The following is a 25,151-nucleotide window of genomic DNA, read 5'->3' as shown; positions in this document are numbered from 1 at the left end:
CCAGCCTCTGCTCTTTCCAGTTTATCACACAGCCTCTGACTTGGCACATACACATGGTTTTCTTTGGTTTGTTTTGATCAGTTCATTTTACCTACCACTGATGAAGCATTTACTGCAAAGCCCACTAAGTGCTTCACTAGCAATATCTCACTTAACCCCTCACCAACCCCAGAAGACAGGTGAATGAGGAAAGCAGAACTCAGAGATGCTAAATGATCTGCCAAAGATTGCATAGCCAGTGAGAGACAGAGCCAGAAACCAAACCCAGGCCGGTCTCATGGCATGGTCCATGCCTAGCTACAGACTGGGGAGGTCCAGCTATGTGAGTCAAATCATGCCAGAGACAGGGTCCAGCCCTGAGAAAGTGGAAGGTAGGTCAGAGTCCAAGCTAGGGAGGAAGAACTCCAGCTGACCACACCTGGAGGTAGTCTAGAACTTGAGGGGCCCCATGGGTCTCTTCATCCAGGCCTGCAGACAGCTGAATGTGGGAGCAGGAGACCACTTCCAAACCTCTCAGCGGGTAGAGAGCAGACAGCCCTGGCACCTGGACAGGCCAGCCTTTCATTGGCCAGGGAACTGGGGAGTCTTCTTCTTTAGGTAGGGTTTACATTTGTACTATAAACCAGCACAATGTTGGCCTAAAGTCTTGCTGCTACCCAGGAGTCAGAAGTGGCCAGAAGGTTCTTAAACTTTTCACAGTCGCAGCTATTTCTCATTTCCTTGCAAGATATGTAGCCATCACTTTTGCCACTGGGCAGTTTCTGCCTAGAAGCTGAGACAGTGATCTGTCTAGGTGGCTAGAGCAGCTATAAAATATTTAACTTGAACATATAATCACATTACCATGATCTCTAATAGGATTTGGTGTTAAGCAGAAGTCCAACTTGGCCTCTGGCCCATAGATATAGACCCAAGTTATTATGTTGAGTGTTACCTAGTAGATAAATAAGAAAGAAATATTGTTCAAATCATTGTGTGACTGACCAACACGCATTATAATTATTATAAAGAAAAATCCACCAGAGCTAGAGAATTTATCCATCTTGCTAATCGGTTTATTATGTTATATCCTGATAGAAGTAATTCAGGTACATAATTCATAGAAGCCATCTTGGCAGCTCTTGCTAGAGAAAAAAATTGGAGCCCCTGCAAAATTTTATTACTACATGATCCCCCAACACATGGTTAGTGCTCTTTTGGGAGATGAGACTCCAATACCATGTCTAATTGAATGTAACAGGCCCAGAGGAAGAGAGATGTCAATGAAGCTTCAGGTCTGGAAAAAATTTATAAAAATGAAATTTGAAAAAAAAAAAATCAACAAGAAAGTTAGCAGGCCTCACAGAAGGAGCCCAGCTTTAGGATTTGAGGTTGAACATACACCAAACGACATGAAGTCAACCACACATTGCCCTGTGTCATTTGCTACTTAACAAATACTGCCTGAGCAGCTCCTCTAGACACAGCAGTGTGCCAGTCACTCGGGTGGCATGGAAAAAGGGAGAACTGGTAATGGATCCCTTCCTATAGAGGAATTTTCTGTCTACAAGGGTTTTGGAAATGTAGACAGAAAATTCCTCTCTAGGAAGGAAGTAGTAGTAATTGTAAATAACTATACCACAAAGTGAAAGCAGTAGGTGATATCTGTAAGAGAGACAGAAAAGTCAGATGCTTTCAGGAATCAGAGGAGAGATCTGTCTTGCTGGGAGGACTCTGGGGAAGCTGTGAAAGAGGTAATACTTGCATCGGGCCTGAAGGAGCGTTAGGACCTGGCCATGTGGATGAGGGAAAAGTGCATGGGAACAGGAAGTTACAGCACTGGCTGGATCAGGGAGGCTGGGAAGGGTGTTGGGTTGAGGAGGAAGCTGTGGGGATAACTGGGCAGCAGAACAAGGAAGACCTGAGGAAGACCTTTATGGTTTGGGTTTGGTCTTTTGGTGTTGGGGGTGGAACCCAGGGCTCATGTCTGCTAGCACACACTCTCCCACAGAGCCATCCCCCCAGCCCAGAGACGTTAGTGTAGAAAGGGAAGCAGGAGCCTCAACCCCCAGAAATTCGGGCTTTCTCCTACCCAGTATTTCTTAAAGTATAGTTCTCAAGATTATGTTAGGTTTTACCAAGACAGACTCTGCTCCAAAAATTTATATATTTATTCCAGTGAACTGGAAAAGATATAATTAGGTCAATCAAGTCATTTCATGGTGATATTGAATTTCTGTTTTAAATGAATTTGCTTAAAAAATAAATGATTCAAAAAGTGCCAAGAGAATAATAGGACAGATGGTATGTGAACACAGCAACAGCACAAGGACAGCACCCAAATAAGTGAGGCTGGGAGGACGCTGCTGTAGGCCAGGGGTGTACTCAGGAAAAGGTGGTGTCGTCAGGAAAAGGCGACACTGGTACAGGCAGCTAGGGACTGTGGCCAACCGTGGGATCAGGCCTCCCCTCAATGAGAGGAAATTGCTGCCGTGCTAGATCTTCCAATTTTTCAAGAAAAGTCAGCATTAAGATTCTTCTTTGAAACCTTCTTGTTGAAAGATTCTGGCAATTTATTCAACTTTTCAAAAACAAGGAACTGAAATGACCCTGGGGCCCCCATTTCTGGTATCCACTCCAGATAAGGAACAATGACCTTATAGTGGCCTGAGGAGACTCAATTCCAGAATGACAGCTCTGCCTACAGCCATAGGACAGACTAGAAGGGACAAGGCTGGAGACAGAGTCCACTTAGAGTATTGATGCAAGAGCCCAGGCTGGAGGTACCACAGCCTGAACATTTTCACTTTCTAAGGAAAGTCTAGACAGACATGAGATTTTCTAACTTGTAGCTATCTAGGTCAACTTTACATAGTTCTGTGCATTTTCAGATCTTACTGTGCTGCCTCGAGAGGGAGAAGAGGGCAGCTGTTTTTTGTGTGATTTATAAGCAGTAGTGAGCTTGGTGACTAGACTGGATAAATTATTAGAGAATAATTAGCAGCCCCCCTCCCCCACCTACCATATACACCTCCTCAGAGCCTGTTTCTGTTCATACATTGTCTGTCATCGTGGAATAATTCAACAGAAAGTGATGCTCATTAGATGGAATGCTCCAGCCAGCAGCTGAGTGAGCTTTTGAAAAACTGATTTCTTAAGTAATTTGTCCCAAAGACAGGCTTGACATGAAGTTGGCATGATGATTAGCAGGTCACTGCGTGGGAGCAGCAAAAATGATTATTCTGGATCTGGCTCATGCTCAAACCCCATCCTGCCCAGAGCTGCTTTGCATTTCAAAAGGCCACCTATTCTCTAAGAGCTATTCACATGCTACCTCCTGGAGGACCAGGCCCTCCTCTTTGGAACTGGTCCACATGTTCTTTTCGCATTTGCACATACTTTAGATCTTTCTGCCCTGTCTGGCTTGCTTTTATAGACCTATGGATAAAGTCTCAGTTTTTGTTCCACAGCAGTGGTTCTCAATGTGGTACCCAGACCTGGGGCATCGGCATCACCTGGGACCTACCCCAGATCTATTAAGTTAAAAACTTAAGGAGAGTCCAGAAATCCAAGGTTTTCCTTTTTTTTTTTTTTAAACAAGACTTCAGGTGACTGACACAAGCCGAAGTTTGAAAATCATTGAGATTACACAGGAGTAAACCAATATTTCCCAAGAAAGTTTCATGCACCAGATGCATATATATGGTATTATGCAAGTGGTTTATCATTTCACTGAAAAATAAACTGACCCTCAAATATGGTGACTAAGTCTCGCCCTCAGAAGTAAGAGTTAAAATCCATACCCTGAATCCAAAACCTCAAGCCTTTCTGCTCTTCCTTGAAAATAAAGACCAGGCTTTGGAGACTCCCAATGGCTTTAGCATTGGGGGTCAATGCAGACTTGTTTGAATCATCAATCAATAGATATTATTGTCTAGATATGATATAGTTTTGATTGGCTAGAGCTGCATTTTGATTTTCAAATGCTGGTAGACCTGTTTTAAAACAAGAATTTCAATTAACAAAACCAAAGTAGGTACTAGTTGGGATTTCCTGGCCCTGGCAGCAATCCTCTGTATAGTCCTGACTCTATAGCTAGAGACTACAGGCAAAAAGATCAGCATGTTTTTATTTTTAATTGGATCAACAGTTGTGAGAAAATGGAAGAGTCCCTAGATTTGGTAGGAGTGGAAATCCAGGTTAAATACAAGCTCTGCCACTTATTAGTTACATGAACCTAGGCAAGTTCTCTGTACCTTCACGTTCCCATCTACTAAATGGGTAATAATAACGTTTTCTTCCTACATATAAGGAATGTATCTTTATATCCTACATAAAAGAATATGATTCTTTATTTGTAAAGATCAAATACAACTCTTTCTTGAAAATACTTTCCAAACATTGGGTTCTGTACTTGTCAGTTGTCATCAAAGCCTGCAGGCTATCAGGTACTTTGAAACTGATGAGTGCCAAGGTGAATGAATGTGTTCAGTTGCCAGGAGCAAAAACACTTGGGTGACCTCAAAGAAAAGCAGGTTTAACCCTGAAGTGGTTTCCAAAAGAGAACTATGGTGTGAGACTCAGATGGACCTGAAAAGCCTCTAGGCATCCAGCAGCTCCAAGACCACTTTCATTCTCGGCTTCCCTGGGCCTCCCAGCCTCTTGCTCCAGGCATCCCCGCCTCTCCCTGAGCTTCAGCTCCCTGCACAGTTCTCAGCAAACAAGCTGGCTTCCTGTCCTCACTGCAGATCACTTCCTCGTGACTTTGACTCCTCCCTGACCACATTGACCTTGCCAGCCCCTCTCTTTCCATCCCAAATTTTAACTTTCGCACCCACCACCAAATGCCATGCTCTCAATTTTTTAAATGTGTTGTTAATTTTCTACTAACATGATTGTACATATGTACGGAATACAGTGTGATATATGAACACATGTATAGTAATGATCAGAACAGGGCTGTCACCATATCCATCACTCCAAATAATTATCATTTCCTTGTGTTTGGAATATCAAAATCTTCTCTACTCACTATCTCCAAATATACCATTAATTATTATATACTATAGTTCTCTTATTGTGCTATATAGGATGTTTGAAGTTATTCCTCCTGTCCAAACTAGTCCCCTGTGTCCCTGGGTGTTTTCTAGTTCAAATGCTAGAGAGCAGGACTCTGATCCAGTAATTCTGTGCTCCAGGCCACATCCCAGAGCACTGTTCAGCCTGTGAATGGATTCTTCTTGGGTCAGGTGTCATCCTGGTCCAATCAGGTATGAATAGTAAGAAGGCTAGGCATCATCTGCTCACCTCCAACAGCTGCTCAGCAGAAACAGTGGGCAGAGCATTGCTCTTGCGATGTAGCTGTGGTGAGGGAATGAGGGAAGAAATTCTGCTCCAAACCCTGGGCACTCACCTCTCCTTTGAAGGCCCCATGCTCTTAACCAGCATGGCAGTTGTCAGTCTTGTCACTACTTGGTGAGTGTCTCAGTGGCATCTTCAGCATATGCTCGAGGAGCAAGTCAGGAAAATGCACGTGCAGTGTTATCTGACAAAGGGAGCAGAACAGAGCCAACAGCCCCACTGTGACATCTGAAAAAACTGTTGCCAACAGCCCCAGGGACTAGACTGGGCCCTTAGCCAGAGGCAGCCAGTGAGTGAAGGCTCTCTAGCCCTGTCCCTGTGCTGCTGGCCATCACCACTCACTTGAGGCTCTTGGCACAGGCGACAGAGTCAGCCCCAACATGAGAAGACTTCTCTCCTCCACCTCTGCCTTGAGCCACACACATGATGGTCATTTCCTCAGCTTTTTCATCTAGCTGTATAATTTTGAAAGTGTACCTAATTCAGTTTGATTCAGTAGATCACAGATGTTAGACTCCATAGATGAGTTCAGTCACCCACATAACTAGAATACTTCCTGAACCAGAGTAGATGCTGAGTAAATATTTGATGAATAAATTTAATATATTTTGTAGGCAAAAAGAAAAGTCAGTAACAGGAAGGGACCTGGCCAAGATCACCTAACAAGTTGGCGGCAGGAACAGGATGAGAGCCTAAGTTTCCAGGCACAATCCAAGCATGTTCCTTCACACCATGATTCAGGATGGTTTTAGTCAGCTATACACCACTGTGACCAAAATAACCACACACACCCCAAGAAAAAAAAAAACTTAGAGGAAGAAACGTTTATTTAGGGTTCACAATTTCAGAAGTCGCAGTCCATTGATAGCTGACTTCATTGCTCTGGGCCCAAGGCAAGGCAGAATATCATGGCTGAAAGGTGTGGCAGAGGAAAGCAGCTCACCTCATGCCAGATCAGAAAGGAGGGGCGGGGGTCACAGGGTAGATGTACCCTTCCAGGGCATACTCCCAGTGACCCACCTCCTCTAGCCATGTCTCACCTGCCTACAGTTACCACCCAGTCAATCCACTCAAGCTAGGATGGACCAATCAAGATACAACTCTCGTAATCTAATTTATCTCTGAATATCCCTGTGTTGTACACAGGAGCTTTTGGCGGGGGATACCTTATACCCAAACCCTAACATGGACTCATGAGATTTCAGGCTTGCAAGTGTTATGCACTTTATTTTTAATCCCCATTGTGATATTGTCTCCAATCACAAGTGTGCCCTCTCCTTGAATATATCCAGTGACTTGTAATGTATGACCTTATAGATCACCTGGTCCATTCATCTAGTTCTTCAATTAGCAAACATTTAGTTAGTTTTCTAGATGCTGTAGATTCAAAGATGAATAGAACATTTCCTGACCTCAAGCATTTTATAATATTTGGACAGATACACACACACACACACACACACACACACACACACACACACACACGTAGAATGCAGCCCAATATAGGAAGTGGCGTTCTGCTCTAATCTGATGAAGTTCTTTCTTCTTCCAACCAATATCTATTTCCCAAGGACTGTAGTCCTTATTCATTGAACCTAGGTCAAACTATTAGGATCACAGAACAAAGTGTGACTCTCATTTCATGTTAGAGTCTTTCAGATATTTTAAGACAGAGGTCATACTCCCTTGGTAATAAGCAAAATTCCCAATTCCTTCAAGAACTCATTATTTGAAATGTGGCTTCGAGTTCACTTATCTTTCTGGTTGTCCTTCAATGAACATACTCTAGTTTATCTTATCACTCTCTTAAATGTGGCTCCCAGATGTGAACTTCTGAACTCCAAATATGATCTAAAAGTTCATTGCAAAGTTGAACTTCCTATCGCCGTCTTCATTCTAAGCCTTGAACATCTAAAAGTACAACAAGGAAGCAAAAACTTTCTTGGGTACCACACTGTTCCCAGAGTCTTATTATTGTGACATGACTTCTTCTCTGCCCCTTTAACTCTGTTTCCCCATTGCATTCCTGCTTAGTTACCAATACAACAAACACCACCAAGTACTTGGTTGTATTTAACCCTCACCACACTCTTCAGAGCACCAGATAGGATACCTGTCTTCAGGGAGCTCACAGTCTTACCGGTGGAATTCAGTTTTCCCACTAAGAAATCATTAACAAAGAGCCAAGGCTGAATGTAATCAAGGGAACAATCTTTTTCTTAGACCCCCTCCTGAGAGCTGCTCTTAGTAGTGGTTGGTAGACTTCTGGGTATGATTGAAAACAGATCTCCCAGTTCAAATGCCAGTGCAGAACTGGCTTCAAGCCCAGGCTGTCAGGGGCTTTGTCAAATTTTTGTCATTGCATTGACCTAGTAGTTTCAGACTGAAGGTCTTTGAATTCCATCATCTGCAAAGAAAGCTGGGTCACCTACAGGGACTGACACCACACAGGCCATGGAACAGCTTTCCAGCACCTGGCACCTGCCCAGTGCCAATCTAGAGTGCAGAGGGAAGAGAGTTCTTTCAGATGTTGGCATGAGTCTGCTTGGGATGGGGCTTCAGGAAGACAACAGGTTTAATTTGCTTTGACAGTACTTTCCCAGGAGAAAGTTTGCCTAAACACCCTGCCCCCTGCACATCAGGAACATTGCTCATTTGCTTTCCTGTTTTTACCATGGGGAGTGTGTAGGTGTTTTGTATGTGTGTGTGTATGTTTACCCCCAGTAACCCACATTTCCTTGTTTGTATTCATTAGGCCAAGTTAGTGTATTGTTTCGGTTCACAAATAGAAGGCATGTGTGACCATTCCTTAAACCAAAAGAATAGTTGCCAGGTCCTGGGCCAATTTCTATATTTTTTAAAATTTTATTTGTTCTAATCATGGGGAAAGGAGTGGTAGTAGATTGAAACAGACACTTATTACCTTATGTACTTGTATGACTGCATGACCAATGTGACCCTGGGCCAACTTCTTTATGTGTGCAGCATTACCCTGTTTTCTCTCTAGAATAACTTTCTGAGGTGGGTGCTGTGATTTCACAGATGAGGAGAGTGACGTGTACAGATACTTTGTCCAAAGATGTATAGCCAACAAGAGACAGCCTAACTCCAGAGCCCATCCTTAGTTCCAGGCCACACAGCACACACTTGACTGCAGATAGGACTAGTTAGTTCACTTACCAGATCCACCCTTGTCAACTAAGTGACCTTGAGAAAGTCACTTCAGCTCTTAGTTTCCTTCTGAGACTAAAATGGTGACAAAGATACCTAATTTTTAAAATTATTATACGGGTTAAGTTAGAATATATCATTATGCCCTCATTAAATCCTAGCTCTGATATCTAGTTTGTTTCCATCTTTCCCTTGGTTGCTAATAATAAACCTAGTCCTGGTATGTCAGGAACAGAGTGGATATAATGGATGTAACCCAAAGTGTAAGGCTTGCTAACTGGAGTCAAGGTGGTAATATTCAGCCATCCAGTTGGCTCTCCTGGAGTTCAAGTTCCTTCCCATCTGTAGCATTAGGCTCCATCCTCCTGCAGAGCAGCCAGGAGGAGGCTCCAGTAAGCGGATGACTCTTAGGCAATATATGGACCTTGGTTCTTCAACCAAATGTTCCCCAAGAGTTTCAAGGAAAGACAACAGAAACAGAAGAAGGAATTGTAGGTAGTAAGTATAGGCTTCCATTAGTTTGGACACATCACAAGGGAATAAGATATCTCAGAAGTGTGGAGAAAGCAGGAAGGAGGGCCTGAGGCTGGTGGGGCACCTTGCCCTCACTTGCACATCTGATTCCTGCTGACTCTGGTGCTGAGGTTCAGCATCAAGCTCCCATGACCACAGAGGTTGGCTGCTCAAACCTGACAAGAGGCAGGAGTAGGTGTGCCCATGCTATGTGAGCTGCCAGAGGAGAAGGCCACCTTTCCTCACCTAGTATTACTACCTCTGTGCAGCAGGACCAGTAGGCAGTTGTCCTCCTCCAGAGGGTTTACCTCTGTGGCATTTCAAAAGAGAAAAACCAAAGATGGTGAATGCAACCTGATTTCACAGGCATCAACCCTAGACTCAGGTGGACTTGTGTATCGACTCTGATCACCTTTCACCCCGACAGAGTCATGCTAATGACTCATTTCTGATAAAGGATAGTGAGCAGACAAAACGGGCACTACAGTGGGTTCCCCAAGGCCTGTGTGGTTTCCTGACACCCATGTCTCTTCTGTGAAGGAGCTTCGTTGTCCTACTTCCTTCTGCACACACCCCTTTGTATTTCCAGCAACGCTGAATTCCACACACACAGTACTCACCCACTCAACACGCATCCAGAGAGTACACTAAGAAATCATTAACCTCTGCATCCCAAAACTGATGGAAGGAAAAACAAGTTCCTGAAAGTCAAATTTCCTACCAAGGCCCACTGCTGTGTTAGAAAAACAAAGCTAGGGGAAAAAAAAAAAAGCCCCCATTTTCCAACATAGCATACACCCAATTATGAAAATTAGTTACTCACTGCAGCTGAATTTTTAATTCAGAGCTGAGTAGATCTAAAGGTGCACCTTCCACTAACTGAAAGCACCTGCTGTGTGAGTGTGAGCACAGTGGTGTGTGGCAGGGGTAGAAACTCCCACACACTAATTGGGAACATACAACATACTTACCCAGTGAAGTTCACACTCTTCCCAAGTCAGAGAATGTCACTTCTGCCCTAGAGTTTAGCATAGAGATATCTGGTCAGTGGAGACTCATTATGTGTAGGATCCCACCGAGCCCCAAATTGCTGAAATCCCTCCAAGGAGAAGGGAAAACTATACATAAACGTTTCATCAAAAGAAAGTATTCCCCAAATTGTCTCCCTTCCATTGCTTGTTGACATCTTAAAATTATTTCACATCTTTCATGTCTTCTAAAACTCCTGCTTTCTCTGACACCAGCCGCTCAGGGTGAGTATGGTAGCACACAGGCGTCCATTCTGTCACATTCAGCAGCCAGCACTATGCTTAGTCTCAGAAAATACGTTTCTTCACTTTTTCACTGTGAGGACTTTGGGACAGGTGATGAGCAGATTTGTGTCTTGCAGACTTCATAAATCAGAATCTAGAACAAGTATAACCTTTATCTGCAGTTGATCCTGTTAAAAATGCAACCAGTAACTAAAGTGATCTTATTAAGAGACATATTTTATACCTTTGGATTTAAGAAGGACTAAACCATAGAATTTGGGATCAGGGAGGGATCTGGGAGACCATCTAGTTGAATTCTTTCAGTGATAGCAATAAACATTTATTGAGACTCTTCTGTATACCAGGACAAACACATAAATAAGCCCAGTTTCTATCATCAAGCTGCTCAGTCAACAAAGTCAACTCTGTGTTACTTACTAGGGGCGAGAAATAGACTTCTGGGTATAACTTGGCTTGTTTAAGCTGCCAGGAAGACCTCTCGGAGGAGAAACCATTTGGGTTGGATTTGGAAGAAGGAATAGGGGTTGCCAATCAGGAACACGTGGAAGAGCAAGTGAAACATTAGGGAAACAGGTCAAGAAAGAAGTAAAATGATGGAGAAACAGGTCAAGAAAGATCCCACATGTAGCCAGGGGCCCCCGCCACCATTACTCAACTTTTTTTTGGTACCCACTATTGAACCCAGGGATGCTTAACCAACCTTTTCTTATTTTTATTTTGTGAGACAGGATCATCTCATTAAGTTGCTTAGGTCCTTGCTAAGTTGCTGAGACTGGCTTTGAACTTGTGATCCTCCTGCATTAGTGTCCTGAGTCACTGGGATCATAGGCATGTGCCAGGGCACCCAGCCAACATTCTTATTTTTAAAAAGGACATTCAAGTCAGGTTAGCCTCAACAACTTAGCAAGAATCTAAGCAACTTAGTGAGACCCTGTCTCAAAATTAAAACTAAAAAGGGCTGGTGATGTAACTCAATGGGAAAGCCCCCCTGGGTTCAATCCTAGTACTCAGGGGGAAAAACAACACCATTCAAAATGAAACTTCCTGAATAGTTTTATGAAAACAAGAAACCACTACCAATTTAAATATCTAGGAACACAGACTTTTCCAGCCAAAGCTGGTGGAGAGCAAATAGGCTCAGGCCCCGGTCTATGAGCCTCACACTGGCAGGACTCAGACCACTTGCCCTGAAATGAGGCCACAAATTGGGTTTGATCTCATGATGTTGTTCTTGTTCACAACTTGGAGTGAAATGTCCCACTCACAAAAGGAACTACACGGTTGGACTATTTTTCTGAACTTTCGAAATCTTCTCTGAGTTGTCACTGGAAGACCTTGGGGAAAAGCCTTTCTGAAAAGTGCAACAGTGCTGTGAATGCCACCTTGCCACCTGTCCATCACCATGCCACTCTTCTTTTTTTTTTTTGAAGTTTCTAAGTAAATTTATTTAAAACTCACAGCATAGAAAATATCTTTTTTTTCTATTTTTTTTTTATTTTATTGTAAACAAATGGGATACATGTTGTTTTTCTGTTTGTACATGGCGTAAAGGCATACCATTTGTGTAATCATAAATTTACATAGGGTAATGCTGTTTGATTCATTCTGTTATTTTTTCCCTTCCCCCCCACCCCTCCCACCCCTTTTTTCCCTCTATACAGTCCTTCCTTCCTCCATTCTTGCCCCCCTCCCTAACCCTAACTCTAACCCTAACACTAACCCCTCCCACCCCCCATTATGTCTCATCATCCACTTATTAGCGATATCATTCTTCCTTTGGTTTTTTGAGATTGGCTTATCTCACTTAGCATGATATTCTCCAATTTCATCCATTTGCCTGCAAATGCCATAATTTTATCATTCTTTATGGCTGAGTAATATTCCATTGTATATATATACCACAGTTTCTTTATCCATTCATCAATTGAAGGACATCTAGGTTGATTCCACAATCTGGCTATTGTGAACTGAGCAGCTATGAACATTGATGTGGCTGTATCTCTGTAATATGCTGATTTTAAGTCCTTTGGGTATAGGCCAAGGAGTGGGATAGCTGGGTCAAATGGTGGATCCATTCCAAGTTTTCTAAGGAGTCTCCACACTGCTTTCCAGAGTGGCTGCACTAATTTGCAGCCCCACCAGCAATGTATAAGTGTACCTTTCTCCCCACATCCTCGCCAACACCTGTTGTTGCTTGTATTCTTGATACTCGCCATTCTAATTGGGGTGAGATGGAATCTTAGGGTGGTTTTGATTTGCATTTCTCTTATTACTAGAGATGTTGAACATTTTTCCATATGTTTGTTGATTGCTTGTTGATCTTCTTCTGTGAAGTGTCTATTCATTTCCTTAGCCCATTTGTCGATTGGATTATTTGCATTCTTGGTGTAGAGTTTTTTGAGTTCTTTATAGATTCTGGAGATTAGTGCTCTATCTGAAGTATGATTGGCAAAGATTTTCTCCCACTCTGTAGGCTCTTTCTTTGCATTGCTGGTAGTTTCCTTTGCTGAGAGAAAGCTTTTTAGTTTGAGTCTATCCCAGTTATTGATTCTTGCTTTTATTTCTTGTGCTATGGGAGTCCTGTTGAGGAAGTCTGGTCCTAAGCCGACATGTTGAAGCTCTGGACCTACTTTTTCTTCTATAAGATGCACGGTCTCTGGTCTGATTCCGAGATCCTTAATCCATTTTGAGTTTAGTTTTGTGCACGGTGAGAGATATGGGTTTAGTTTCATTCTGTTGCATATGGATTTCCAATTCTCCCAGCACCATTTGTTGAAGAGGCTATCTTTTCTCCATTGCATATTTTTGGCCCCTTTGTCTAGTATGAGAAAATTGTATTTATTTGGGTTTGTGTCTGTGTCCTCTATTCTGTACCATTGATCCACCTTTCTATTTTGATACCAATACCATGCCGTTTTTGTTACTATTGCTTTGTAGTAGAGTTGAAGATCTGGTATTGCGATACCCCCTGCTTCACTCTTTCTACTGAGGATTGCTTTAGCTATTCTGGGTTTCTTATTCTTCCAGATGAATTTCATAATTGCTTGCTCTATTTCTGTAAGGTACATCATTGGGATTTTAATTGGAATTGCATTGAATCTGTATAGCACTTTTGGTAGTACCATGCCACTCTTCAAGCCCATCCTCCTGGCTGATTTGGGGACTGGATGGGGCTGACTTTGCCCCATTCCAGCTGCCATTGTACTGCCCTTAATGCACTGCCCCATTTAAGCCTTGATGCCCCTGCTCCATAGTTATCTCTAAATTAATTATGGACTCTTGGAATTTTAGAACAGACATGATCTCTGCCATCACCTTCATCTCACAGATGAGAAATATGAGGCCCAGAGAGTGGAAGGAGCCAATTTAGGTCACACAGCATGGCCCTAGAAGTACGGACCCCACACTGGGTTCCCTTAGCTCCAGGTGGAGCTTTTCCTCTGCCCCATGCAGCTGCCCTGGCTCTCCAGTTAGGCAGCACATTTCTTACAGACGAGACATGTGTCAGATGTGCCAACATCTCCTTTAACAGAGGCCCCAGTCCTGTCTTCCTGGCTGATCATTGTGAGCACTTTGAATCCTTAGCTCCATCTGCCTGACCAACCTTTTCCTCTGCTTTCACATTCGACTATCCTGACTCGCTTGCTTACGTGGGGAAACCACTGCTCTTCCTCCAGGTCTCAGTTTCCTCCTCTGTTGAATGAAAGTACTGGGGTGGATGGTCTCTTGGAATCCTTCCAGCTCTGAAAGTCCTAGAATCCTCTACCCTTCCACAGGTTCCCTCACTGCCTTCAGGACTTGGCCTCACTGTCCCACGCATCCACCCTGCCCATCCCCCAGGCATTCCCACATGGCTCAGATGGCCTTGTATCTGGGAAGGAGACCAGGCTTGGAGTCCAGGAGACTGAGTTCAAATCCTGCCTCTGTGACTTAGCATCTGTACTTCACTTAGCATCAGCAACTCACTTCATCTCTCTTGGCTGTTTTTTTTCTCTTTCTTTTTTTCTTTTTCTTTCTTTCTTTTTTTTTTTTTTTTTTTTTGAGTAAGACAAGAATAACAATACATATGTACTTGTCAGACTTGGTGCAATGACAGATGTAGAAATGACAAATGACAATGTAGAAATACTTGCCACAAAGAAAGCATTCTACATACAGTTGCTTCTTTGCTTTGTTCTGCATCCAGCTCATTGAGAAATGAACTGTTCCAAATAAGTAAATTCTCAATAATAAGTTTACTAACTAGAGCTACAAAACATTGCCTAATTTTTTAAATTGCTGTTTGTTTATTTATTTATTTATTTATTTGTTTGTTTATTTTTATGACATGCTGGGGATCAACCCAGTGCCTCACGTGTGCTAGACAAGTGCTCTACCACTGAGCCACAACCCCAGCCCCATTGTCTAATTTTTTATTAAAATCTTTCAGAGATTAATTCTGTGTTTCCTTCACATGTCACACAGAGGTATATGCCAAAGATATTAGGAGGAGTTCAGGAAAGTAACATTCCTACAAAAGATAGGCATGATAGCAGATTCTGGGGACACAAAGGGAATAGGGAGGAAAATGTCTAAGCCTTTTGGAAAAGCTTGGATTTTCCATCAGGCCCAGTGGGGGGGCCTTTGGAGGGTTTTAAGCAGGAGAGTGGCAGGATCAGGTTTATCTCAGGGAGATCACTCAGGTTGCCAGGGGAATAAAGCAGTGCGAGGAGCAAGAGGAGCTGAAAGACCATAGTCGCTGTCACTGTCACAGCCTCAGTGTTGGGTGATGGGTACCTGGACGGATAGATGAAAAATCACAGAAGGAAAAAGAGATTTGCAAATGCCCAACAGCTTTATGGAAAAGCAAATCAGTGGAATATCAGCCTATCATGGGGAAAATGTAAAACCCTGAAAAGTATAATCACCCAGGAACCCCACTCCAAAACTGACTTTAGCTCAAAGGCTAAACTGTTTTCTCCCAATGGTTTTTACATAAAGAACTTCTAATGCATTCGTTGAGTCAAAGCTGATTCATAAAAACTTGGTTCAAGCAGACATTTTTAAAACAATGTGAATTAAATGTACCTGGGTAAGAGTAAAAATAACATAATTTTAACTCCATTGGTTCCTTCCAGTGACTGGACACAAATGGCTCAAGTAGGGTCTCGGGTGACCTGAGGCTTGCTTCTGGGCTCTTACCTGTTTTCAACTCTCCTTCTCTTTTCTCCCTCCAGAGTCAGTGGATAACTGTCCCAGCAACTGCTATGGCAATGGCGACTGTATCTCTGGGACCTGCCATTGCTTCCTGGGATTTCTAGGCCCCGACTGTGGCAGAGGTGAGCAGTGGGGTGGGGCTCTGGATTTCTGCTCCCAGGACTCTTCGAGCATCTCAGGTTCCACTTCTCAGACCAAGTACAGAACTGCAGGACACCTCCTGGCATGCCCAAGAAAGCCTCCCGAGGGTCATTCTTAGAAGTCTTTCAATGGAATCCTGTCTGACATTGTCATCCCCCTGTGGGCTACTGGGGTGGTCAGGAGGGATTTAATGGGGCAACCGCTGTGAATTTAGTGTCCTTGTTGGAGCAGGCAGAGTGGCAGTGGGAGTTCTTTTAAAAAGCTCATTTCCCCTGTAGAGGAGTGATCAGCTCTCCCAAGCATCTTTGAAGTTTCTCTTCACACAAGTGTGATTTCTCTCAGGCCTGTGGCTGGGGAGCCCAGGGAACTGCTCTGTTCCTGCCTCATGTGACAGTGCAGGCAGAATCTCAGCTGAGACCAGCAGGGAAGGACTTGGGAGGCCAGGCTGCTCCTCTCACACAGGACCCTGCTGCTGCCTGATGCTTTGGCACAGGTGGTGCTAACGATAACCTCTACTGAGAGAGTTGTAAAGGCTGCCCATGACCTGCCCGGTGCTTTTGATCTTCATTTCTGTCCTGGAAGAATGAACCGGGAAAATGTCAAAGGAGGCCTGTATTCCTGAGGATGTGGTCCTCCCCTCGGGAAGCTGAAAGGGCCTCCTCTGCTGTTTTTCCAACATTTCACTCACCCCACAGCCATTGGCTTCACACCCATTTGGGACTTGGTCCTTTGCTGGTCACTGAGTTTCTAACATGAAACAAGGCCCAGCCCTGGGAGCTCTCAGTCGGTTCTGGGAGATGAACAAGCAAATTGACAGCTGCAAAGCAGCACCAAAGCTGCACACAAGAAGTGAAACATGAGAGCAAAGTTAAAGCAGACTGTCTCCACTTGGAAAGGGGAGGATCAGCTCGAGAGGGCTTTGGGCAGCCATTGACTGTCCTGAGGCTGGTGGAGCTGTCTACGAATGGAAAGCAGAGAGGATTTTCCAGGCTCAGAGAGCACTGCCTTGCAAACACTGTGCCACCATGTCACTTTGAGGGTTCTGCTTATTTTAGCTAATGTGAAATAGACTCCATTTGAGGCGGCAGAGCTGGCAGCCCTAGGAAGCACAGTGATTACCTGCTGAGTGCTTTAAAAGGGAAAGAAGTCAGGTGGGGCCAGGGGAAGGTAGTGCAGGGAAAGATGAGTCATTCCTCCTAACAAGAATTACTGTCTCATCCCATATGCACTTAAAGTTAAGAGTCATGTATGAAACAGCCTTATTGTATCTTGGTAAGACTGGTAAGTACTTACAGCACAATGCAATATAATTTATTTTTATATAGTGTCCTTTGTAGAGATGATGGCAAAACCCTTTACGCTAAGAGGCAGAATGGAAAGATAATACTTTAAAGAGCCAAGTTGGGCTCAGCTCTTCTCTCAAGGGGGCAGTGGTGTATGGGACTGGAGTGGAGGCCTGAAAGACAAGGGAAGTGGGGGTTTGTGGGGTTAAAGACGGCAGTAAGTGGTGCTGCAGATGAGGTGTGGGGAGGGGAAAATGGAGTGCTATTAGAAGGAGAGCGCTGGAGGAGAGATTCGGGGAGCAAGGGGCCCAGCCACTGCCTTTTCCAGGGAGAACAAGAAGCAGACTGCAGCTTCCTGTCTGAGGCTCCCAGCAGCCAGGGGCCGGCCTCAGCAGTAGGAAGGGGATGGAGAAAGCCGCATTCAGCGGGAAGCCGCACTGCAGGCCCCGCACCTTGTGCTCTCGCCTGCAATTCCAGATGTGTTTAACCTGGAGAGAAATAAAGTAAAAGAAACTGATGATAGGCACACATCTGCCATCTGACATGTTGGATGGCAAAGTTGGGGAACCCTGAACGATGACTCATGCCAGGCTCTGGCACTGTCTCCCCAGCCTCCTGCCCCGTGCTCTGTAGCGGGAATGGCCAGTACATGAAGGGCAGGTGCCTGTGTCACAGCGGCTGGAAGGGTGCTGAGTGTGATGTGCCCACCAACCAGTGTATCGATGTGGCCTGCAGCAACCATGGCACCTGCATCATGGGCACCTGCATCTGCAACCCCGGCTACAAGGGCGAGAGCTGCGAGGAAGGTAAGACTTGCCAGTGGCAGCTGCAGCACTGTCCTCTGAGACAGAGGCCAGCACACAGTGCCAGGGGGGCAGCTAGGGAGCAGAGGAAGCCTCCCGACCCCCTGTGACCCCTCTCTTGATGCCAGAAATCCACCAGCATCCATAATGGTCCAGGAAGGGGACAAGGACTGTCACTTACTGAGCATTTATCATATCAAGGATCTGTGCCTATTACTTAATGTCAAACACCGTTAGGAGAAGGAGTCATCTTCACTTTGCAGCTGAGGCAATTGAGCCTGGGAGAGTTGGTTGACTTGCCCAAGGCTGCTCGACTGTTCAGTGGCAGTACTGGGTTTGACCCAGTCATTTCATTCCCCTCGAAGCTCATCTGCTCTTTTCCTGTCTCCTTTTCTCAAGTCAATTTCTACTGCAGACCTCCACGCTTTGCCTTCCTTTATCACACTCCTGTACATGTGTGTTCCTGCGTGTGTGCATGTGGTCACGTGACTCGTTGGTGCCCATGAGCATGCCTCTCTCCTTCATAAAGCAAATGCATGGCTAAGTAAATCAAGGATAGATTGAAATATGGCATTAGTTCTTTTCTGGACAATCTACTGAAGTGAGCTAGATGAATATTTCTCTTTTATAAATGAAGAAACTGAGGCCCAGGGAAGGGCAGTGACGTGCCCGCGATCAAAGAGCTGACCAATGGCAGGGCTGGGATTCAGCCCAGGTCTTCTCCTTTGGGTGTCCGGACAATAGGAGGAGCCTCATTCACAAGCAGTATGAAGGAGCTTTTACAACTGCGTATCTGATCTGCAATCAGATACGCGTTTGAGTCTGGCTCTGCCACTCACTTGCCTCTGTTCCCTCATCTATAAAATGGGAATACCTTCCTCAGAGGGCAATTGTGAGGATCAAATTCAATGACCCATTAAAACTACTTAGCTCAGGGTCTGACACATAGTATACGCTCCATAAATATGACTCTTTATTGTTAGGATTATTCTGGGGACAATTGAAGCACATTTCCTGTTTCACCCACTCACTTTGCCCAAGGTCTTTTGAAACAGAGGGACTTTGCCATTTGCACCTGATGAACGATGCTGTACCGTGGTTACCCACCGTTTTCCACCATGTAGCACCCTGGCCCCTTCCCCTGCTGGTGCCAGAGGCTCCAAGGATAGCTGGTCTTCTAAACCCCTCATAAGGCATCATTTTCTCTTAAAAGAGAGAGAGTGCTAACAGGCCATTTTCCAAAGGTGGGGTACAGGAAGGGATCGAGACAGGCTGCATTTACCTGCAGCTGGGCATCCTGCCTCAGACCAGCTTGCTTCAGCGGGGATTGCTGGTCCTGTTGGGGAGGAGGCACCAGCCCCTGGAACAAAGGAAGCTGGCTTTCTTATCCAGAGAATGGGGACCTTCCTCTGCTCTCCTTTCATTTAGTCACTTGAGGTGGACACCTTGAGAAGGAGCAGGAGACAGAAAGGAGATTCCTCTTGAAATAGTGGGTTGCCCCACCCCCAGCCCCACCTGCATAGTGTGGGCTCAGGAGGAGAATATGTCTATGCCTAGAAAAGCAGTACTGGACAGGGTCTCAGAGCCCCAGGGTTATTTATAAAGAAAAAATGTTGTTCAGAATTTTGATTTACATTATCTATTTGAAAAGAAATGCTTTTTCTTCTGAAGCGGCCCATCTGGGACTGATTCCTTTTATTATTTCTCTTTCTCTGGCGAGGCGTCATTACATAGTCCTGTTTATAATAGGGTTTTCTTGGGCCTTCCTCCTCCTCCTCCCCCTCCTCCCTCAGCTCTGTGCTAACCGGTTTCACTGTGTTTATAAAACATCAGCTAACAAGCTTACTTTTTCCTCTCTCTTCCTTCTGAAGTTTATTGCCTCATATTTTTTAAAGCTTGAACTGAGCCAACAGGACGCTTGGAAGGGGTGGGGGAAGGGCAGAAGGGACCCCACTTAGATCTTTCGTAGTGAAAAGCGAGACACTGTGTTCTTGGTCCTAAAGGTGTCTAATTGCTCATGTGGGCACTGGAGCGTGGAACATTTGGGGAAATAGGTTGTGTTTGCAGCCTGGTCATGCAGGCCTCATCATTTCATTAATGGGCTAGGCTTCTGCCAGGAATCCTGGCTCAAATGGCAAGCTCTGCAGTGGGAAGGGGGAAAATGTAACTGTGAAGACGCCTTCTGAGAAGAAAGTAAGTCAGACCCTCTTCTAAACCAAGTTAACCCAACTCCCTACGACTGTTCCCCTCCCCTCCATCCTGTGCTTCCACCCCAGGCCTGTTGGTTCCGCCCATGTCATGCATGGCTCCCTGTGAAATAACTAGTGCTCATGAGACTGTCCCAGCTTGAGGGGAGGAAGGCAGCTTTGGTCCCATCCTAGAGTTCCTGCCTCCCCAAAGGCCCGGGAAGGAGCAGATCCAGTCTTCCCATGACCTCTCTGGCAAAGCATCACTGTGGCATAGGTAACGGCCCTCGGTTTAGGATCATCAGAGCCCAAGGACGGCATCCATCCTGCAGGACCTCAGCCATCCACCAAGGGTTCCTGGAGCTGCTCCCCTCTCGTCATATGAGCCTCTTTCTAATTCTTCTCCTGCCCTACACTCGCTTTGTCCAGTTGACCTGCAGAGATGAAGGCTGAGTCCAGATGTCGCCTCTCCTCAGTTCTTCCTGGTCTTTGTTCTCTGCTGAGAGCATGGGATTCACTTTGCTAGTCCCTGGGTCCCTTCAGACTCATTGCAGCAGAGGAAGATGAGGACTGTGATGCCAAGAGCCGCCTGCTAAACGGGACACCCTCCTGGCCTGCTCTCTAACAGTGCAGATTACAGGTTCCACCTGGAGGGTGCCCTGGGATTCTCAGAGGCTGCTTCAACCCAAAGCTGAGGTCCAGCCTCACAGAATGGGAAATACCTTTACAGACCTCAGGGTAGGAATTGCTGAGTTGTTTCCTGGCACGTTGGAAAACTCTCTGGATCTAGGGAATTATCCAAGTAGCCTAATGGGCCAGAATAATCCTTCTGAGGTTCTGAGATCTGAGGCAGGTCGTGAGAATTTATCACTATTATTATTTCATTATTTTTAATTACCTGGAACTACAACAGGTCATGTTTTAACCATTACTAAATGGTGTCCAGAGACTTCAAGGGAAGAGAGTCTTTGCCTTCGTTTAGCTTTATTAATTCTCCACATTGCCTGTTTCTTTCGAGTTTTGTTTTGAATTCTGTTTTGAAACCACTTCTATATTTATGTAAGTAGATATGCAGTGTGCAGTTTTGAAATGAGTAAGACCATAAGAGAAAATAGCAAGAGGCCTAAACCTCCAAAGAATGATTCAAATGGAAATTTCTGTGTACCACAGTATGATCTTGGGCAAGTTATTTAGCCTCTCTGTCCTTCAGTTGTGTGCAACTTCTTAGTTTATACAGTCCTTTCAAATACTCAATGTCATTTGGACCTTACAGCAACCTGAGAGGTGGGTATTTTTACCATACCTGCTTTTAGCTGGGAATATCAGAGCATATGTATATTTGTACCTTGACCATGGACATAGAGTCAGTTCATTTGGTCCCTGATCCTTGACTCTTAGTCCTCAGAGGGCAAATGCTAGTTTCTTTCCTCTGCAATGTAGGGATTCCTCAGGAGCTCCTGAAAGGAGGAAGCTGATGGTACTCAGCACTGGAAATCCTCTTTCTCCAGTAGCTCCATGTTGGGTCCCCACAAGGACACATGTCCTCTCTGTCACAAAATGAAGAGAATCCCCTTCTTCCCTGGAGCAAAAGGCAGACCTAACAACTTTTATATTTTTTTAATTTTTTTAAGTTGTTGATGGAGCAATACCTTTTCTTATTTATTTATTTTTATGTGGTGCTGAGAATTGAACCCAGTGCCTCACACTTGCTAGGCAAGTGCTCTACCACTGAGCTACAACAGCAGCCCCTGACCTAACAACTTTTTATGGATCAACGTTCTTTGTCAATTCTGTCTTCACTCTGCTACCTTTTGTACTTTCCACATGCACTGGAACCACAGATGTCAATTCTCTATACCCTTCTACTTTCTCTATGCAGTGATTTGTGGAAGTTCAGAGGTCTCTTTTGATTTGGTATAGCCCTTAATAGAAATATGACTGACTTCAGAAACAGAAAGACCTACCTTCAAATTCCTTTCCGAATGTGGAGAAACTGGAACCCATATACATTATTGGTAGAAATCTAAAATAGTAGAATTACTGTGGAAAACAGTGTGTTGGTTCCTCAAATAATTAAAAATAGAATTACCATATATGATCCAGGAATTTCTCTTCTGGGGATATGCTCAAACAAATTGAAAACAGGAACTCAAAGAGATCCCTGTTCACACATGTTCATGGCAACATTATTCACAGTAGCTAAAAGGTGAAAGCAACCCACATGGCCATCAGTGGATGAATGGACAAACAAATTGTGGCACATATAGGCAATGGAATATTATTCAGCCTTAAAAAGGAAGGAAATTGAGATGCCTGCCACAACAGTGGTAATCCTCAACAACATGAGTGAAATAAACCAATAAAAGATAAGTACCATATGATTCTACTTGCAGAAGGTACCTGGGGTAGCCAAATTCAGAGACAGAAATTAGCAGGGTGGTTATCAGGGGCTGAGGGAAAAGAGAAATAGGGAGTTGCTTAATGGGTATAGAGCTTCATTTTTAGAAGATAAAAAATGTTCTGGCAATGGTTGGTGGTAGTAGTTGCAGAACAGTGTGAATGTCCTTAATGCCACTGAACTACACACTTAATGATTAAAATGGTAAGTACTGTGTTTTATGTATTTTGCCATAATTTTTAAAAATTGGGGAAAAATTCATCTTTGGAAGGATTTAGCTATGTGACCTGGCATAAATTATTTATCCCTCTAAGCCTGTTTTCTCATGTGTTCCTTATTGGGTTATTGAGAGAACTAAATCTGATAGTGTAGATAAAGCACTTAATATAGTGCAGACACAGAGCAGGTGACCCACAATGCTATTCTCCCTTCCCCTTTTCCATGTCCATCTCTTGAGACCCCTCGCCTTTGGACCCAGGATCCTTGTAGGGGCTGCCGACTGGGAACTAAAGGTTTCTAGCTCAGACACCACAGGAGGAGAAACTGTACAAAGTCAGCACATATAATCCTAAATAGTCGATGAAACGTTCACCTTCAGGCAAGTGATGTGTGGAAGATCATATCAGTCCAAAGAATTTGGGGGAGATGATGGAATTTAGTTGCACAATAAATTCTCATTTAAATTAAGGAATCTATTTTAATCTCATGCTCACAAATAAAACTGGTTATAAAGTAGTAAACAGCAAAAGTTTGTTGTATAAAGAGTTATTGAGAACCTCACATATACTGAGCACTGTTCTAGGAGGTGCGAATCAGAAATGAACAACAAAAAAGTTTGTCCTCTATTCTCGCAATTATTACGGACACAGGGGTCACTGGGTGCTATACTGATGCTTGATGTAGGGTTGTACTCTGTCTACCTCCTAAACCTAGAGGTAGAATTTGTATCCAAACTTCACAGGTGAGGAAACAGCCTCGAAGAGGTAAATAGTCATTAAGAGTTGGGGACCCGGTTCTACCATTTGCTAAAGTGCTACTGTTTACCACAGGAGGCCTCCCCGCGGGACATGGCGTCCATCTAGCCTCGTGTAGCTGACGGAATCCTCGCCCCTGCTGTGAGATGCTTACCGGTGTCCCCTCTCTTCCTCCTCACAGTGGACTGCATGGACCCCACATGTTCAGGCCGGGGTGTCTGCGTGAGAGGCGAGTGTCACTGCTCCGTGGGATGGGGAGGCGCCAACTGCGAGACACCCAGGGCCACATGCCTGGACCAGTGCTCGGGCCACGGGACCTTCCTCCCAGACACGGGGCTTTGCAGCTGTGACCCAAGCTGGACTGGACACGACTGTTCTATCGGTAAATGTGGGGAGAAGGGTTCAGGGTATGAGTGGAGGGTGGACTTCCCCCTGTAACATGTTACCATTTAGTCTGATCAGTGGCATAACCCTGCCCTTGGTCACCTAGCTGGGGGTTCCCTGTGTCCCCGAATGCCTTTCTTCTTCCCCTGAGCCCTGGTCTTCAGCACCTCTTCTCTTAGATGGGCACAAGATTCAAACATCACAGTCATTTCTTCTGTAGTGGTGGACTTGAGATTCAAGACAATATCCCTAATCAACATTAAAAATGGTACCTGGAATCTAGATGTGTTTCTCAGAGATCCTTCTTTCACATGTTTTCCCTGGGCAAGGCTATAAAAAAGTTCCTAACCAAGAAGTGAGAGTGGCCCCCTATCTCAGCTGCCACAATCTTTGGCTTTACCCAAAGTCTGAGCTCCTTGTGGGTTTTAGGGTTCTCTGCAATCTGATCCCCACCTGCCTTTGGTCAGATACTCAGCTAGATGGGTGCAGCAAACATGCCCCTGGGACTCAGCATAGGCATGACCCACTGCAGCTACTCAAAAAATACTGATGATTTAACCCGGGATTGAATGTGTTCTTGATTGTGGTTTCTGGCACCCCACAGGATTTATACATATAAAGTTCAAAGGATAATACTGTTGGCATCCTTCTGTTATAAGTGCTGTGATTTATAGATTCTTCCAAAGAGGATTAAATAAGAACGTACATGATTCATTTACCATAGTATTGGTACGTAGCAGGTTGAGTTCACATCTAATATCTCACTTAACCCACACAAAATCCCTGGGAGAAAGGAATCCTCATTCCTATTTTGCCAAGTTACATAACATTCTAACCAGTGAATACTTACTGAATGTCTATTTGTGCCAGGTACTCTTCTAGTCAGAAAGGATAAAGAGCCTGGGAAGTCCCTACCTTCCCAGAACTTGCATTCTGGGAAGAGGGGAGGGAGCCCAGGAAGAAAGAAAGAAAGATAGATAAAGTGATAAAGAAGCTCAGGCTCAGAGAATTTTTAACTAGTCCTGCCCCAGGACACACAGTTAGAGAGTGAAAACATCTCCAACTAGCCTCTTCTGCTCTAAATCACCTTCCTCCCCGCTCCACACTGTTAAACAACAGTGAGGCTCAAATTAGCTCATTATGTTGTGGATTAACAGTTCTGGTTGTTATCAGGAAAGATGGCTGAGACCTTTGGCATTCACACCTTTGGAATACTCTGAATCACCTTTCCCCATTGAATGGAAAACTGACATTCAGTGACTTGCAGTCTAAATTGGACTTTCATCCCTGTTTGCAAAGCTCACATAAAGACATGATTGTGAGCACAGATGTGCAGAGTCTCAGGAATAATTCTTTTTATATTGCTCTGTTTATGGCAATATAATAAACGGTCCTCTTAAAGCTACGCTGGCTTGTATTGTTCATTATGTGGGCACAAAGCTAATTTATGATGGGTCTATAACTGTGACTTGCACCGTTAATCCCTAA

The 25,151-nt window shown here is 44.4% G+C and overlaps 1 protein-coding gene across 2 annotated transcripts in view; it reads left to right on the top strand.

Annotated features, from left to right (window-relative positions):
• Positions 1–25,151, top strand: part of Tenm4 (teneurin transmembrane protein 4) — a 712,052-nt gene that overhangs the window by 556,313 nt on the left and 130,588 nt on the right. For both annotated transcript variants that reach the window (XM_047517532.1, XM_047517531.1), the window contains exons 14-16: positions 15,515–15,616; positions 17,530–17,724; positions 23,461–23,661. In XM_047517532.1, coding sequence (XP_047373488.1) covers positions 15,515–15,616; positions 17,530–17,724; positions 23,461–23,661 — 498 coding nt within the window. The remainder of the gene's footprint in view (positions 1–15,514; positions 15,617–17,529; positions 17,725–23,460; positions 23,662–25,151) is intronic.

Source organism: Sciurus carolinensis, chromosome 11 (assembly GCF_902686445.1).
Source record: "Sciurus carolinensis chromosome 11, mSciCar1.2, whole genome shotgun sequence".
NCBI lineage: Eukaryota > Metazoa > Chordata > Mammalia > Rodentia > Sciuridae > Sciurus > Sciurus carolinensis.
Note: the sequence above shows the minus strand (reverse complement) of the source record. Positions and strands in the feature narration are given on the sequence as shown.